At 45.1% G+C, this 18,124-nt stretch overlaps 2 protein-coding genes across 2 annotated transcripts; one reads left to right on the top strand and one right to left on the bottom strand.

Moving 5' to 3' along the window:
* Positions 1-8,770: 8,770 nt before the first annotated feature.
* On the top strand, positions 8,771-10,614 carry LOC127331845 (uncharacterized). Its single transcript, XM_051358054.2, has 3 exons — positions 8,771-8,910; positions 10,073-10,232; positions 10,325-10,614. The coding sequence occupies exons 2-3, from the start codon at positions 10,074-10,076 to the stop codon at positions 10,370-10,372; spliced, it is 207 nt and encodes a 68-aa protein (XP_051214014.1). The 5' UTR covers positions 8,771-8,910; position 10,073; the 3' UTR covers positions 10,373-10,614.
* A 2,743-nt stretch (positions 10,615-13,357) lies between these two features.
* On the bottom strand, positions 13,358-15,367 carry LOC127329888 (uncharacterized). Its single transcript, XM_051356300.2, has 3 exons — positions 15,011-15,367; positions 14,129-14,930; positions 13,358-13,505 (listed from the first exon to the last, which is right to left on the bottom strand). The coding sequence occupies exons 1-3, from the start codon at positions 15,365-15,367 to the stop codon at positions 13,483-13,485; spliced, it is 1,182 nt and encodes a 393-aa protein (XP_051212260.1). The 3' UTR covers positions 13,358-13,482.
* Positions 15,368-18,124: the final 2,757 nt, after the last annotated feature.

Below are 18,124 nucleotides of genomic sequence, written 5' to 3'. Positions count from 1 at the left end.
ACGATGCGGTGTAGGTCTGCCACAGGGAGAGAGAGCAATAAGCTTCATGGCATGTACAATGGCGAGTTGCTTAAGGACGTTGGGAAGACAAAGTAAGAACTTCCTAGACAAGAAAGATGATCCCATTTATGTAGAAATAAATGTATAAACGAATTAACTATACAGAAATGAAATGGAATTTAGATCTGAATAAAATGAAGCAAATGAAGGTGTTATCACCAGATTTTGGCCAAATCAGGAGATGGGCCGTAAGTGAAGATGGGCTTGAAGGATACACGCGTGGAGCATCTTTGAAGCGGCCTTGCATGAAGAGTTTGGGCTTAATTGCCCGTGTATCTGTAATATAGTAGATCGTATTTTAGTTTAGATTAAAAGATAGAGTTTAACTCATGCACGGTTAGGTGCACGTCCCAAATTAGAAAGTCCCTTGGACTATAAATATGTATCTAGGGTTATCGGAAAAGGAGGACAATCACGTTCACAACAAACACAAATCAGGCGCATCGCCACCCCTTCTTTCGAGGGTTTCTCCCGGGTAAGCATCATGCTGCCTAGATCGCATCTTGCGATCTAGGCAGCACACGTTTATTCGTTTACCTTGTGTTGCTCGTGCTGAAGCGTTGTTGATGGCGAGTAGCACTACTTATCGTAGATGTTTTGGGGCTTGCATAGATGCTTTTCTTACGCATATCTGCTTAGCTGTGCCGTCCCTCGATATCTAGCTGGCCTTACACCTATCCAGGTGTAAGGGCAGCATCTTGCTTGTTCGTTGTTTAGTAGATCCGATCCGTTATAGTTGCTCCTTGATTCTTCAAGGATTGGTTTAATATCCGTATGGTTAGGCCTTGCAAATGGGTTGAACGATCCGGTAGTGCGTTAGGTATGGTTTGTTAGTCCTAAGAGGGATGTTCCGGGAATTAACTTAATGTTGGTTTTTAGGCCTCTTTTAGGGTTAGTTTTCCATTATCTTTCGTGTCTATTAGGCTCAACTACGCGTAGGATGTTCCGATCATACGGTGAAAACCCTAAACTGTCGTAGATTGGTTTAGCTTTATACTGATCAAGCAGGAGCCCCATGTCAGCGTTAACCCTACGTGAAACATGGGGCGATCGGCTTTGTGAGCCGATCCACAGGGCAACCTGAGAGCCGATCGGGCTCGTATTTAATATTTACGTGTCTGCCATGCAGGGAACTAATCGAAGCAATCCAACACCTTCCTGACCAGGTATAGGTCAGGTGGCACGCCCTTGCAAATGCCAGGACGTGTGCCGGAGCATTTGCGGGACGACGTCGAGGGACCAGGGCCCACTGCAGCCTTGGAAGCCTCCCGGCTCTTCGTGTTGCTTAACCACTGCTCGCCGGTGGGTTTTGGCAGGCAACACATTCTGACACGCCCGGTGGGACATCGGGACAATCTTTTGCAGCAACCACGTCGACATCTGCATCTGAGATGGCGGAAGAACCGGTCAAGTACGAAGATCTGCCTCCTGAGCATAAGAAGAAATACGATGATCTCAAGGCCATCCTGGAAGCCGATCTCATCGGCGCTTTTGAGAAAACCCGTTCACACGGGATCAAGTTCAAAGGGTTCCAACCCGGAGGCGCGCTAGATGGACTAGATCTATCTCTTCCTTCGGACGAACGTACCAGAGCCCTGCGACAGGAAGTCAACTATGCCGTTGCTCACTCCCTTCATCGGCATTCTGAGAGCTTGGTGAATACTCTGGAGCGTGTCGCGCTCAATGTGGTGCAAGAAGTCATGAAGCACAAGTACTCTCCGTCAGGACCTGCTCTAGGAACTCATCAAGGAGAGATACCGCTCTATACCAGGCCGCCACTGACATACACGACGGCAGCTCCACAGCAACCAGGTTCACCGGCGTACGTTGTCTACAAGGTTGGAGGTGATCCGGGCGATTACCAATTCCTGTATGAGCCGCCCAAGGAGATTCCACATGGATACGTGTGCACATACGTGCCGGACTGCAACGACTGGATGACCCAGGTTACAGCAGGAAGGACTGCCACGGCAGGAGGGAACGCTGGAACAGGAGTAGTTGCCGGAGCAGGAAGCAGTTCTGCAGCAGATGCTGAGAAACAGGCGTGGTTAGCCAAATATACCACCGGTACAAGTCATGCACGCTCAACTTCTGCAGCTCCTACGCTGGATGAGATCACCGCAATCATGAGAGACCAGTTCGGCATCCTGCCGAAGAAAAGAATGATCGGCTATTCCAAGCCGTATCCCGACGACTATGACCTAATCCCACTACCGCCTAAATATCGGCTCCCTGACTTCACAAAATTCAGTGGATCAGAAGGAACCAGCTCAATCGAGCACGTGAGCCGATATTTGGCACAGTTGGGCGTGGTCTCAGCTTCAGACGAGCTGCGTGTGAGGTTCTTCTCACAATCTCTCACGGGTCCAGCCTTTGGGTGGTACACCTCGTTGCTACCAGATTCGGTTCGGACGTGGAAGCAGCTGGAGGAACAATTCCATGTACAATACCATTCAGAAGCTACTGAAGCTAGCCTTGCCGATCTGACCCAGGTTCGGCAGAGACGAGGAGAGACGGTATCTGAGTACATCCAGAGGTTCAGGACCGTCAAGAACCGATGTTATTCGGTTCGCCTATCTGAGAAGGAAGCAGTCGAGCTGGCGATAGCAGGATTATCAGCGCCGCTCAGAGATGTGACCTTCCAAGCAGAGTACAATTCATTGGCGCATATGGTTCAGAAATTGACATTGTATGAACAGCGCCACCCAGAATTGCACCAGGACAAGTTCAAGCGCGTCGCCCTAATCGAGATGGAAGAAGATGATGATTCTGTAGGAGATCAGGAGGTCGCTGTAGCCGAGTGGACTCGGGGGGCAAAGCCCGTGTCCTGCAAGTGGGTGAAACAACCAGGGCCTGCGAAAGGGTTTGACTTTGATTTGAGCAAAACGGAGCAAATTTTTGATTTGCTACCGAAGGAGAAACAACTGAAGTTACCCGAAGGCCACAAAATCCCCACGCCACAAGAGATGAACGGCAGGCCATATTGCAAATGGCATCACACGTTCACCCATGCCACCAACGACTGCAAAGTCTTGCGCGGACAGATTCAGATGGCGATAGAACAAGGCCGATTACTCTTCGGTCAGTTTGCCATGAGAGTTGACACGCAGCCATTTCCGGAAGTCAACATGGTCGATCTCAGTCACTGCATAGGACGCGAGCCAGGTTTCTCGTTTGATATCAATATGGCAGGGCTTGCAGATCGCCATGGCGAGGATAAGCCAGAGAGCAGTCGCTCTCGCGGCAAAGATAAGAAGGAGGCCGATCCACGCGACCGGCCCCAGCATGACGACAGACGGTATTTGACTGAGGAAGAGGTGATAAGCGTGCGGTATGAACGACCACTTTCCGCGCACCTCCTTAACAAATATGAACAGCAGTACGACCGACGTCGACACTACGACGTAGATGATGATAGATATCGTCGGTCTGATGCAGACAACAGGAAATACCGTCGATACGAAGGGTATGAGCGTCACGCCAGGGGGAGGTCAAGGGAGCAAGAGGACATGGATAGGCATTGGAACTGTCCTTTCTTCAAACACTGCTGGGACTCAGGAATGATCCGATTGCCTACAATCGAGAACTGCCCAGAATGTAAACCGAAGAGGAAGGGAACGAATGAAGTTTCAGTGTTCAAGCGTCTAGGACCTCTCCCACCTCAGGACAAACGAGCTGAGTCATCCCAAGATGAAGACTTCGAGGAGTCAGAGGAAGAAGATAGATATCACCGACCAAGGTGGTGTCCTGATGGACTCAGCCACTCCCAAAAGCGCAGAGTGCAACGGCTACGAAACTTGGAGGAAGCCGAGGCGCAGTACCTGTACACGTTGAGGAAAGCACGGCCTGATCTGGCCGTGAAAATTCAGCAAACACTGGAGACAGAAGCTCGCCCACCAAAGAAAGTGTGGCGACCCAAGCAGACGAAAGCCGATGCAGGGACATCGGCTGATACAAACATGGTGTTCGTGCTCCCATGAGAGTTTTGTGCTCCAAGAGATGAGGAAGTGTCAGTGGGACAGTTTGATTGCGGGCCACGACCAGTTATCTTCGAAAAGCCACGAGAGAAGAGCTACACGCATCTGAAAGCCCTATACCTGAAAGGTTATATCAATGGGCAGCCTATGAGCAAGATGCTGGTTGACACGGGAGCAGCAGTCAACATAATGTCGTACTCCATGTTACGACGTTTGGGACGTTCTACTGAAGATCTGATCAAGACCAACGTCACGCTAAGCGATTTCAACGGCCAACCGTCAGAAGCCAAGGGTGTGCTGAACGTGGACTTAACTGTCGGCCGAAAGACCATCCCTACGTCCTTCTTCATTGTCGACAGCAAGAGCACTTACGCTGTCCTGCTAGGAAGGGATTGGATCCATGCTAACTGTTGCATTCCATCCACAATGCATCAGTGCATCATACAATGGGATGGAGATGAAGTGGAGGTTGTTCATGCAGACGACTCGATCGACATTTCTTTGGCTGCCATGAACATCTGGGAAACAAATGACCAAGAGCCGCTCTCCGGAATCAATCTGGACGGCTGTGAGCGCATCGAAGCTACAAAAAATGGGGTGAGGCTGGTCTTATCCACTGGCCTAACAGAGTAGCAAGATCCAAGTCTATGGACGAACGTGGCAAGGCCGATCCCTGCGATCGGCCCCAAAAAATAAGAAACAAGGATCTCACTTCAAGCATGCCACGTCGTTGTAGCAGAGAACCAAGAAGTTGTAAACCCTCGTTAAACATTGCACTGGAAAAGGAGGCCGATTCTAGCAATCGGCCGCAAATAGTCTCAACATGCCTTCTGCCTGTGTTCCTCATTGATTTAGCAGGCGATGGAAAGCTGGGGTTTACAGCAGCTGATGGACTAGAAGAGATCGAAATTGGTCCTGGGGATAAGCCATGGCCAACATTTATCAGCAAATAGTCGGATCGACAACTACAAGGGAAGCCGATTCCACCAATCGGCTAAAATTATTCGCACCACGCGTGTTCATTGATGTGCTATTTGGCATGGTGAGTTGCGAAGACAAGCTTGAATTGGCTGAAAAGCCGATATCTTCAATCACTTGAAGGATTCGGCTCGGGGGGCATACACACAGAGAAGGTACAAGGCCACAAAGTATGTACCCAGGAGAAGCCGATTCATGAGATCGATCGGCTAATAAAAAATCAAAAATACAAAAATTTTAAGCACAGCCGATGCGCGGACATCGACTTTAGAATTCCAGAGTTTAAGCTGCCACTTGATCAGGCCTCAGTGAAGGGAAATGACCTGAAGACAGGCAACGTCACGATTGGCCAAGGCTTCAACTGCAGCGTCATCAAAACGTGGGGCTGAATTTCGTCAAGAATGGTGAGCCGATCTAAGCAGCAAAGCACAATAATTGAGCCAGAAGGAGTTAGAGAGCCATTGCATGAGAAGCTTCTTGGTTCAAAGAAGGGATTTGCTGGTCCTGCCGAGCCCTCGTGGTGCATCGACTCCTTGTGCGTAAGCTTTCCTACCTTGTTTTGATGGGAGTTGAGGGCTGACCCTTTTCTTGGAAGCCGATGGTGACATATCTGGCTAGTTTTATATGGTGGTGTACCCGGAGGTGCCCAAATTGGAGCTTCGTCGGCTGGACTGCGTTTCCTCTCTGGAATTATCTTCAGTAAGGTCTACAAGAGCAGGATTAATGAGCTAACATGTTACTGAAGCCTAGAAGGATCTTGCCCCTCAAAAGTTCCTGGTGGTCGCCTATCTCCCTGTTGTTCTCGCCTTGACTGAGTCTCGGGGGGCACTGGTCTTGAAAATCCATGACCAAGTTTCATGGTCCTGTCTGAAGTAGTCATACCGGCGGGGAGGAAGCAGGAACGGATCATGAGTAAAATTGCCAGGTGCTGTCGTCATCGGCAAGGTGGTCTAACCTGGGGAAGACCATATTTTTAAATTTTCAGACTCCTGATAAGGAAAGTTCTGAACCATTCTGATACTTCCTTGGGTTCGGGTTGATGTCTGGAAGATTGTGCAAGGTTGCCCTGGTGATTTGGAGTGGTTAAAGATTGCCGTTTAAGGATCGGAGTTGGGACAAGGATCGCAGGCTATTATTTGAGGGATAACTCGATTAACCTGTCTCGCAATTCATCCAGAAGGACTGCTGCGTTGCCATTGTCTCATTAAAGCGTTGACCACCTTTGATAATCAGAAAAGTGGCAAGGGGTGAAATCGGATGATTGGAAATTGAATTGGAAGAACATCTTCATCTTCATTGATTAAAAAAGGTGATTTCTTACAAAGAAAAGCCGATTGCTTAAAGGGAACAAATTACTACTGCTAATCTTATGCTAGTAAAGCCCTACTCTAAGGGCTGTTGCCGTCTTCGCCGTCGCTGGGGTAGCTGCCATCATCGCTGCTGTCGACGATTTCCTCGTCGCTGCTACTGTAACCTTCAGCTGAGGCTTCTTTCTTTTCGTCATCGTTGTCCTCATCTGACCAAGCCCAACCACGGATGCGCTTTGGCGGCGGTTCGTCGGAGGAGGTGTCGTCCTCTTGTTCTTGCTTCGTGTCAGAGGAGACGTCTTCGTCTTCATCGTCTTCTTCTACTTCTTTGGTAGAGGAGGTGAATTTGCCCCGGAAGGGGGGGGGGTCGTTGCTGTCGCTCTCCGCCTCCAGTTCTCCGTCGATCAAGAACCGAAGGTCATCTTACCCGTCAGTCAGGGGCATGTCGCCATCTGACCAGACGAGGTCCTCGGGTCAGCCCTCTGGCACGAAGTTGAAGTCGAACTCCTGCTCATCCCAGTGCTCGGGAGCGCACCGGTTGTACGCTTCCATTTGATTGACCTCCGGCTCTGCTTCGCTCGAGGAAGAGGATTGGGAGGAGGAAGAGGAAGACATGGTTGCAGAGGAAGAGGGTTTTTGGCTGACGGCTGGTTTGGAGTAAGGGGATGAAGAGGTGAACTGTTCGATGCGGTTAAATAAAAGGGGATATATTGGAGATTCAATGCTCGAACAGTTTCCGAGGATGTGGGGCCAAAACTGTCAAGTCGTGCAGAGAAGTTGAGAAGGCAGGCTGTCATGATGAAGAATACTGCGACGGTTCTGCTCTGCCACGACATGACCCCTCGAAGGAAAAACAGAGTGGTTTTGAAATTATCATTACCAAAACCAGGGGGCATGTGTTATCACCAGATTTTGGCCAAATTAGGAGATGGGCCGTAAGTGAAGATGGGCTTGAAGGATACACGCGTGGATCATCTTTGAAGCGGCCTTGCATGAAGAGTTTGGGCTTAATTGCCCGTGTATCTGTAATATAGTAGATCGTATTTTAGTTTAGATTAAAAGATAGAGTTTAACTCGTGCACGGTTAGGTGCACGTCCCAAATTAGAAAGTCCCTTGGACTATAAATATGTATCTAGGGTTATCGGAAAAGGAGGACAATCACGTTCACAACAAACACAAATCAGGCGCATCGCCACCCCTTCTTTCGAGGGTTTCTCCCGGGTAAGCATCATGCTGCCTAGATCGCATCTTGCGATCTAGGCAGCACACGTTTATTCGTTTACCTTGTGTTGCTCGTGCTGAAGCGTTGTTGATGGCGAGTAGCACTACTTATCGTAGATGTTTTGGGGCTTGCATAGATGCTTTTCTTACGCATATCTGCTTAGCTGTGCCGTCCCTCGATATCTAGCTGGCCTTACACCTATCCAGGTGTAAGGGCAGCATCTTGCTTGTTCGTTGTTTAGTAGATCCGATCCGTTATAGTTGCTCCTTGATTCTTCAAGGATTGGTTTAATATCCGTATGGTTAGGCCTTGCAAACGGGTTGAACGATCCGGTAGTGCGTTAGGTATGGTTTGTTAGTCCTAAGAGGGATGTTCCGGGAATTAACTTAATGTTGGTTTTTAGGCCTCTTTTAGGGTTAGTTTTCCATTATCTTTCGTGTCTATTAGGCTCAACTACGCGTAGGATGTTCCGATCATACGGTGAAAACCCTAAACTGTCGTAGATTTGTTTAGCTTTATACTGATCAAGCAGGAGCCCCATGTCAGCGTTAACCCTACATGAAACATGGGGCGATCGGCTTTGTGAGCCGATCCACAGGGCAACCTGAGAGCCGATCGGGCTCGTATTTAATGTTTACGTGTCTGCCATGCAGGGAACTAATCGAAGCAATCCAACACCTTCCTGACCAGGTATAGGTCAGGTGGCACGCCCTTGCAAACGCCAGGACGTGTGCCGGAGCATTTGCGGGACGACGTCAAGGGACCAGGGCCCACTGCAGCTTTGGAAGCCTCCCGACACTTCGTGTTGCTTAACCACTGCTCGCCGATGGGTTTTGGCAGGCAACATAAGGTTTAGATTAAAATAAAATGTGGTCATTTGACCTTGATGTAGGAATGGCTTCAGCAAAAACTAGGAGGCCACGTCCCGAATACCGGATCAAGGATCGGTTACAACGGTTCGACAAATCATTGAGAGGTTATAAACCCACCGGGATCACCTTCGTTTCCCTTTCTTTTAGAACACCTAAATTTTCCAATGTTCACCTTTGCCAACAAAAACCTTTTTCGTTAGATAAAGCAACCTTTTTTTTGTAATGTTTATCTTTTGTTCATGGCCAGTATGTTACACTTGCGGCCCAGCTCAAATCAAATGAAGCTTTACGGCCCATCCAAAACTACCGTGCCCTTGACGGGCCAAAGAAAAGGCCCAACTGACCGAACGCCGCCGCACCCAGTTGGACTCGACCCCTTCTTCTCTCCCATTCCTCCTCTCGTCCAGGTCAGAAGGCTACCCCCAAATCCCCAGCCTCCAGATCCACCCGCCGCCGCCGGCCACCACCGTCGCTTCCCGTCCCCGCCAGCCAGGTACGCTTCGATCTCTCCCTTTCCACTCCTGACCTGATCCTTCCTCGATCTGCTCCGTCGACGCGACGTCAGGCGAGCGAACGAGCCGTCGCGATTCTGTTTCATCCCTGCGTATTCGTGAGGGGATCTAGCCGGTGGTCTGCGACGCGCCGGCGATCCGCTAGACGCGGTTTTCCTGGGTTGGGATTCGCCTCGCGGCGCGGACCTGTGGACGCATCTTCTCGCGCTGTAGGGTTATTATTAGATGACTAGTTGTCTCCTCGGAATTGGGTATCGGTCCGTTGTGGTGATCTGGTGTTGGGTTTAACCTAGTTTGAGATTGGGTTATCTGGTTGAAATATCTATCGTTGGAATTATGTCGTGGCTAGGCTGGTAATACTGTGCGAGCTCAAATGAATTTCTTCGGTTGACTAGATTTACTTGAATTTGGAGGACACAAATGTATTTTGTGGGCTTGTCAGTCGATCTGTGTGAGTTGTTCTCGTCATGATCAGCGATAGCCTAGAAAGTGCTTATTATTTGTAGGTGTAAGATACTCAAATTTGCTTAGCATGGAAATGTTGTCTTATAGGGCTGTGTGCTAAATTCAAATATAGTTGAGATGCACTGAAACCAATTCAAAAACGCCTCTTAGATCACCTAATGTAGTGGATTGTATATTAAGCGATTATTCCCCATTTCGGTAGTTGCTCCTTGCTGAGCAGCTGAGCAACTGTTTGAAGCCTGTATAGAAGCTAAATCAGTCTCACGAATTCAAGGCCCATGTTGCTGAATCTTAGGGTTTGCAGCCATAATGTAATGATTATACTAGAACATCTCAAGGTTAGAAATGAAAGAGCAGCTTTTAAATTGTTAGTTTGCTAAATTCAAATAGTACATTAAGATTCTTTGAAACACCAATTTCAAAGATGCCTGTTTGATTACCTAATGTAGTGGATTGCACAGTAAGTAATTTTTTTCTCCATTTCGGTTTTTTGCTTCTGCGAGTAGCTGAACAACTGTTTGGAGCCTGTATAGAATTTTAATCAGTCTCACGAATTCAAGGCCCATGTAGCTGAAACTTAGTGCTTTGCAGCCATAATGTAATCCTGTATAGAACTGTCCATTGCAAGGTTAGCAATAAAAGAGTAGCTTTCAAATCGTGCTATATGTTTTTATGCAGGATGACAACGGAAGCACCATTTTACCCACGTGAGAAGATTGTGCAGCAGCAGCAGTATTTCCAGAAGTTGAGCAAGCACACCCACCTTAAAGGGCGTTACGACGTGATCACATCCGTTGCCATTCCCCTTGCGCTTGCTGGCACCAGCTTGTTCATGATTGTAAGTTCTAAATCTCTACTGGGGCTTTGTTTACTGTATTCTTTGAAATTGCTTCTACCCAGCGAGTGACATGTTTCTTGATTTATAAACAGGGCCGTGGGATCTACAACATGTCCCACGGGATCGGGAAAAAGGAGTGAAGTTCTGTGGGCTTGCTAGTTACCCCAGTACGAGGCATGGAAGCGATACTGTCCAAGCTATGACATCTTCTTTGTTTGCAAATAATTATTGTCAAAGAACGAGGGTCCATTTCCAGTTCTCTTTTGTTGGTGTTTGTGGATATTCCATGTCAGCAAATTGATGCTACACTGGCAATGATGGTGCTATAACATCGGCATTGTTACCTTTTCAGTTAATCTCATATTTTCTCCTATATGATTTATTTCAGCTTGTGCTTTCTCTGTGAAATCCTTTGCGTGCATGTTCATGATATAACTTGTTGTGCAGCAAGTTCCTGACAGTTTCAGGTTGAAGCCGTGAATAGTTGCATCTGAAAACATATTGGCTAATCTGAGCTCAAAGAGCTGATAGATCATACAGCTCGACTTGTTGGTCTCTTGCATGATAGTGACTTCTTAAGAAATAATGGACATAATATAACTAGCTCAAGCTATTAGTCTGATTTTTGGTAGATGAATGTATTCTCATTAAACTCGTTCCTAAACCAATTGGTTTTAGGTGCTGTTGGTTCGTTTAGAGAATCGGAATGGAACGTCCTAATCGTTTGGAATGGAATGGACAAAATTGTCCATTATTCGTGAGCCATGCCATCCTGAAAGGAATTATGAGCGTCTTATTCTGAGGAATGCCAAGCTTTACTCCGTCATAGGATAACCTCGCTTACATAGGGTATCAGGCCGTCACAGGGCATAGATATTAGAGGGACGCAAGGAACTATTTACATATGTACAACTAAAATTTCAAATGTCACTGCATCAACTAGACTGAATTAGTACTTCTACAGCTCCATTCCTCCTATGTCGCTGCAAGTTAAAATCGGAGAGATTGCCCACCTGAAAAAGGGGATGAACAAGAATCAGCTTCACTAGAGACGAGATAGCATTCCAGATCATTTGATTCCGTCAAGTCTGAACAAGAAGATTAGCAGAAAATATAACAAACAATCAAGGACAAACCTTGCATCAGAATGATAGTATCGATTTTCAAACAGACTTATGCAGTTTAATCCCTTCTAGGCAAGCATTAAAGAGCATGGACCGATCTTTTGAATCTGCGCAAGCAGGTGGCAATATAGTTTTTTTTTTTTTTTTTTTTTTTTTTTGGGAGAAAGTGGCAAGAGGGGAGTTCTCGCTGAAACCCTGGTAGTAGCGACAATCACTCTACAACTGTTGGTTATGGTACATGTTTGACAGATCCAGTTCCAGGTATGAGCTTGTATAAGTTATTAAGTTGATAATTATCCTTAAATACTACTCCTAAAACTATTAAACAACTCATGTAGCACATACCTTAGACACACATTATGTAAAATATGAATAAACATGCAAGTCTACAACAAAAGCTAATAAACCAGAACATTATTAATCCGTATATACTAATCGTTTAATTGATCGGGAATGTAGGATACAGATATATCCAAAATGCCTATGTTAGACCAAAGAATATTGAGAATAATCAAGCTTGAAACTTTTATTACAATGAAGTGTAATCTGACCATATAGGATTTGAGGATCCCTTAACATACCATTAAGCATTCGGAGTATGTACTCCCTCTTGTAGATTTCAGGGAGGGCTAGAAACATGCCCATTTGGTTTGGTTCCTTTGCGAAAACAGTTGCAGCATTGACCACTTCGCTTCCAGTAAACCCAAGCTTTTGCATTTCAGCAATAGCTCTTACCCTGGCATTTCAGTATGTACTCCCTCTTGTACATTAAGCAATTATTTCCCATTTCGGTAGTTGCTCCTTGCGAGTAGCTGAGCAACTGTTTGGAGCCTGTATAGAAGTTAAATCAATCTCACGAATTCAAGGCCCATGTCGCTGAATCTTAGTGCTTTACAGCCATAATGTAATCTTGTATAGAACTGTCCATCTCAAGGTTAGAAATAAAAGAGTAGCTTTTAAATCGTGCTATATATTTCTATACAGGATGACAACAGAGGCACCATTTTACCCACGTGAGAAGATTGTGCAGCAGCAGCAGTATTTCCAGAAGTTGAGCAAGCATACCCACCTCAAAGGGCGTTACGACGTGATCACCTCTGTTGCCATTCCCCTTGCGCTTGCTGGCACCAGCTTGTTCATGATTGTAAGTTCAAAATCTCTACTGCTGCTTTGTTTACCTGTGTTCTTTGAAATTACCAGTACCCAGCCAGTGACATGTCTCTTGATTGATAAACAGGGTCGTGGTATCTACAACATGTCCCACGGTATTGGGAAAAAGTTGTGAAGTTCTGTGGGCTTGCTAGTTATCCCAGTACGAGGCATGGAAGCGATACCGTCCAAGCTATTACGTCTTCTTTGTTTGCAAATAATTATTGTCAAAGAACGAGGGTCCATTTCCAGTTCTCTTTTGTTGGTGTTTGTGGATATTCCATGTCAGCAAATTGATGCTACACTGGCAATGATGATGCTATAACATCGGCATTGTTACCTTTTCAGTTAATCTCATATTTCTGCTCTATGGTTTATTCCAGCTTGTGCATTCTCTGCAATTCTTTGCACACCCTTTCATGATACAACTTTGTGTGAATTCATCAGTTTATTTGTGTGGTTGACAGCAAGTTCTTACAATTTCTGAATAGTTGCATCTAAAAACATATTGGCTAATCTGAGCTCAAAAGGCTGATAGATTGTATGATTTGTTGGTATCTTGCAGAGTTGCAGTGACATAGTAATATAAATAGCTAAAACTATTTGTCTTTTTTTGGGTTAGAAAAAAGAATATCAGGACATTAAATAGTACTTTTGATACAAATGCATTCTCATTAAACTTGTTCCTAAGCCATTTGATGTTGACTGTTGGTTCATTTAGGAAGTCGGAGTGGACAAAATTGTCCGTGACTTGTGCGCCATGCATACCATCATGAAATGAATGACGAGCGTCTGATTATGAGGAATGTCATGGGATAACCTCGCTGACATAGGTTATCAAAACGTCACACAACATAGATGTTAGACGAGCGCTATATAAGGAACTATTTACACATGTACAACCATTTCAAACTGTCACTGCAGAAACTAGACTGAATTAGTACTTCTAAGCTTCATTCCTCCCATGTTGCTACAAGTTAAAATTGGAGAGATTGCCCACCTGAAAAAGGAGATGAAACATGAATCAGCTTCACTAGGGTAGGAGATAACATTCCAGATTATTTGATTCCGTCAAGTCTGAACAAGAAGATTAGCAAAAAATATAACAAACAATCAAGGAAAAGCCTGTTGCACAGAATGAGAGTATTGACTTTCAAACACACAGATGCAGTTTAACCCTTCTAGGCAAGCATAAGGAGCAAGACAGTTTTTTTGTTTTGTTTTTGGAATAAGTGGCAATGGGGAGTTCTTGCTGATAGCAACAAATGTTGGTTATGGTAGATGTTCAACATATCCAGTTCCAGCTATGAGCTTGTATAACTTACTAAGTTGATAATTGTCTTCAAAATACTACTAAAACTATTGAACAGCTCATGTAGCAGATACCGACATACATTATGTCAAAAATGAATAAACATGCAAGTCTAAACAAAAGCTAATAGACCAGAACACAATTATATACTAATCGTTTAATTGATTGGGAATGTAGGACACAGTTTCTACTTTGTTATATCCAAAATGCCTATGTTGGACCAAAGAACATTGAGAATATCCAAGCCAGGAATTTCTATTTACAATCAAATGTGATGCGTCCATATAGGAATTGAGAATCACTTAACATACCGTTAAGCATTCGGAGTATGTACTCCCTCTTGTACATCTCAGGGAGCGCTAAGAACATGCCCATTTGGTTTGGTTCCTTTGCGAAAACAGTTGCAGCATTGACCACTTCGCTTCCACTAAACCGAAGCTTTTGCATTTCAGCAATAGCTCTTACCCTTGCATTCTGTTGGGGCACCTCAGGCGACAACCTTCCTTGCAGATCAGTATGGCACTCAATCACTGCTGCAGCCATGCCGCCACTCTGAGCGATGCTTTGAAAATGATCATGTGCATCCTTGAACCGTTCCATGGCTGATGTGGTGGTGCTCACATTCTGTACAACACTCTGAAATTGAGTGTATGCATCCTTGAACTTCTCCATTGCTGCTGCCATTGAGCTGGCATGTTGAACAACACTCTGGAAGTGACGGTGTACATCCTTGAACATCGCAACTGCTTCAGCCATTGTGTCGACATGCTGACTGGCACCTTGATAGTGGCCACGTACATCCTTAAGCATGTCCAGAGATGGGCAATTTGATTCAGTTCTCTTCCTTTTCCCACCATGCTTACATTTCTTCGGCTTCTCATAGCTTGATGCAGCATCCAAGGCCACAGGGCGACCGGATGGTCCTGCGGACATCCTATCCACCTCCGCTTCCTCATCTGCACCTTCACTCGTATTTCCATTCTCCAAGTTAGCAGTTGCTTCTTCGGACACTTCCATCCCTTCTCTAGCAGTTCTATCCTTGCCATATATCGCATCAAACGCATCAAAATGTGGAAATGGAATACCATTCAGACCCTTGGCTCTAGGATTATCCTGCAGAGATGAAAACAAGTCAATACAAACAACATATTCCGAACATAGATGCAGTGCCTAAAACACCAGGAATGGCTTACTCTGCAATACTGATCGTACCGTTCCTTCTCACACCGGACGACCTTTCTCGACCCATCCCAGGAGAACCCCGGCGACGCCAGCATGTCTTTGATCGAGTAGAACTTGCGCTTCAGCACTTTGAGCCGAGAATCGACGTGGGGGCTGGCCTTGATGCCGCGGCCGGGCAGCCTCTGCGCGAGGAGGCTCTCGATCCCTTGAGAGTAGCAGTTCTTGAAGCCCCCTCCCTGGACCCTGAACCTGGGGTCGAGAGAGACCTCGCACAGGGCTTTGACGAGCTCCTCGTCCTCGTCCCATGTCCACTTCCTCTTGTTCCTGCCTCTGCCTCGCATGATCGTGGAGCTCTCGGCCTGATTCATCCCTGAAACGTGAAGAAGGAGGAATCAGTTGATGAAAACTGCAATGATGAGCTTAGCGAAAGGAACCTGAAACACTAGCCGTAGCCGTAAAGCAGAGCATAGCGTGATTAAGAGAAAAGAAAATTACGGAAATATATGAACTGCATATAGACCTGCCAAGAACAGATGCGAGGACAAGAACGGAGCGGGAGCACTTTGAGCTTGAAGTAATCTGAAGGGGGGCAGAAAAGAACAGTAGAAAATTCGCGTCAGAGAAGAAAAATGCAGTTCCGAACGCGGTAATCTAGAGGAGGAGGGGATTGGGGCTATGTACCTCACGAGCGGTGGCTTCGAGACGGCGGTGGCGAGCGGCGGTGGCGGAGCAGGCGGCGACCACGAGAGACGTCGGAGGCTAGCAGCGGGGAGAGACGGGATTGGGAATGGGAATCCGGGTTCGAGGTGGGGATTACCGGACTAGGGTTACTGCAATTGCACAGTTGGGAGTTGGGGCTTTGGTGTGGCCGAGCGGCAGTCTTCAGAGTGCGACTAGTACAAATGCCCGTGCGTTGCCACGGGTCCTCAAATTTTATTTCTCAATACACATATATAGTTTACAACTCACTATGAAACGACTAAAAGGGTGTGCCACTATTTTTCCTCGTAACATGTCAATACAATACATGCAAAACTTCACATGTCTGAAAAAACCACAATATATTCTACAAACCAATAAGATTATATCTCGTTTAACACATATTTTAACAACCAATACAGTTGACATCATTTAAATATGAAATAAGCACTTTAATAATACATTTGTATCAATAAATAGTTAAATGCTTGTGCTTTGCCACGAGAAAACAAGAAATAAAAAGGCAATTTGATTTTTTGGTACCCTTCATCGCTGGTGACTTATAGTTTGCTATCCCTTTTCATACCGTCATGTGTCTCATGTGCAAATACCACGACATCATGTCAGCCATCATTGCATAAAACAATTAGCAACACGTGTGTTTTGGACTCAGTTCTTACAAGGACATGAGTACTGTAAATATATATTTAACTAATCATTAAATATATAATTTTATTCTTTCAAGAACCCATAGCCTTATAGAAGCCAAAGATAATTACAAGATCATACCACATGACCAACAATATGGGGCAGAGAACACCGGCAAGCCATGGTACAAGCTATTGCAATATCAGATGTCCACACTCGGTTTTGCCAGGCAAGCCACAGTACAAGCTATTGCACAATCTACAACAAAGGTATGGTATTTCTTCCCTTCCTAGCATTATCTATAGAGATCAATCCATAAAATTATCTGCAAACAGGACAAGCTAATGTTGTTCTAGAGAAGATATAGTGCTTCTCAGTGGCTACTCCTTTTGTCTAACTTACTGAACACATTTCCAGAAAAACAAAAATAATTAAGTTCAGAAACAAATTTGAACCAAAATATAGAAAAAAAAAGTGTGCTTCTCTGATAGAAAAGATCTACCAGCATTCAACCCAAGATGATAGGACCTTGAGCAGATGATGTCAAACACATGCGGTTCCTTTGCATGGGGGCAGAGGGATCCAGCATGGAGTCGTTGACCAAGCTATGGTTTCAATCAAAGGAAAACATAAGAACGATCACAAATCATCAGACAGAATAAAATAGAATGGTGAATTCATTGCATATTCCAAAATATGTGCACCGCTGCATCTCACCGTGTCTATTTTTTTCCCAAAAAGGTACCACAAAGAAACTACCAAGGTATGCACCCAAAGTCACTTGGACCCAAATTTTTTTGTTTTAGATAACTCAGTTAGGTAGACAAAAAGAATCCCACGTTATTTTATAGATGTAATCAGTGGAGGAAAGATAAATAAGAAGAAACAATTAAATGGATAAATGAAGACGCAAAACCTATGCATATTGCAAGAAACTCCCATGGAATTAGAACATTATATCACACCTACATGGTATTCATTGGCTTCAGGGCCAAATCATTTGTCTTTATCATCTTGAAAGATATAGAGATTTCACAAATCATCTTTTACTATGAAAAATGGTCCAACCAAATACTTCGTACCTACCCATAGCTATGGACATTCTCAAATTGGGGACGTTTCCACTCCAAGAATCCTCCAATTTTTCTCCTCATGTATGCTTTGGGGTTGCAGCACAAGTGGCCAGTATCACATTCTTTCTCCTGAAGCGGTAAAGCCACACAGCAAACAAACACATGCTCGACTTTTATGCTAAAATTTAGTTTTAAGAGAAGAAACTACCATTCAACAATGGGAAAAAATAGTAACAAAATTGATTATTTCTGCAGTTGCGATATGTCTATAGTTAAGGATGTAATAAACCAGCCATAAGCAAGTATGCATACAGGTACAAAATGGTGATAGAAATGATAAATCATTTGTTTAGACAAAGTATTCGGAAGATGCATAAAGTGAGATCATCGTGAGTCCGTTGTTACCTCTCCATTTTGTTGTTGTTGTCATATCGCCAGTCTGCCAGATTCAACGGAACTCTTCGTCCATACGATTTCGGCCTCGTGTTTGAAATGCCTTGGTTAATCTGCCTCATGTCGGTTGCATGCTTAATATTAGGTTTTCAAAAGAAACATTAGCTAAATCAAAAAAATGTAATTTAATTAAGGATATTTTGTGTGATCCGTTAGCTTGACTATTTCACTCGAAGCATGATTCAGATCCACAACTACATTGAACACATGAAAAGGGGAAGTACTTCTAGAACCATGTAAGGATGTTTACCT

The sequence above is a fragment of the Lolium perenne genome, chromosome 2, assembly GCF_019359855.2.
Source record: "Lolium perenne isolate Kyuss_39 chromosome 2, Kyuss_2.0, whole genome shotgun sequence".
NCBI classification, from domain to species: Eukaryota; Viridiplantae; Streptophyta; class Magnoliopsida; order Poales; family Poaceae; genus Lolium; species Lolium perenne.
This window is presented reverse-complemented; position numbering and strand designations above follow the sequence as displayed.

Excerpts from the sequence above, each read along its gene's own strand:
- LOC127329888 (XM_051356300.2), bottom strand. The coding sequence starts at position 15,367 with ATGAATCAGGCCGAGAGCTCCACGATCATGCGAGGCAGAGGCAGGAAC. Across the intron at positions 14,931-15,010 it reads GGTACGATCAGTATTGCAGA|GATAATCCTAGAGCCAAGGG; the intron begins GTAAGCCATTCC and ends TCATCTCTGCAG. Across the intron at positions 13,506-14,128 it reads CATACTCCGAATGCTTAACG|GTGGGCAATCTCTCCAATTT; the intron begins GTATGTTAAGTG and ends CTCCTTTTTCAG.
- LOC127331845 (XM_051358054.2), top strand. The coding sequence starts at position 10,074 with ATGACAACGGAAGCACCATTTTACCCACGTGAGAAGATTGTGCAGCAG. Across the intron at positions 10,233-10,324 it reads GCACCAGCTTGTTCATGATT|GGCCGTGGGATCTACAACAT; the intron begins GTAAGTTCTAAA and ends ATTTATAAACAG.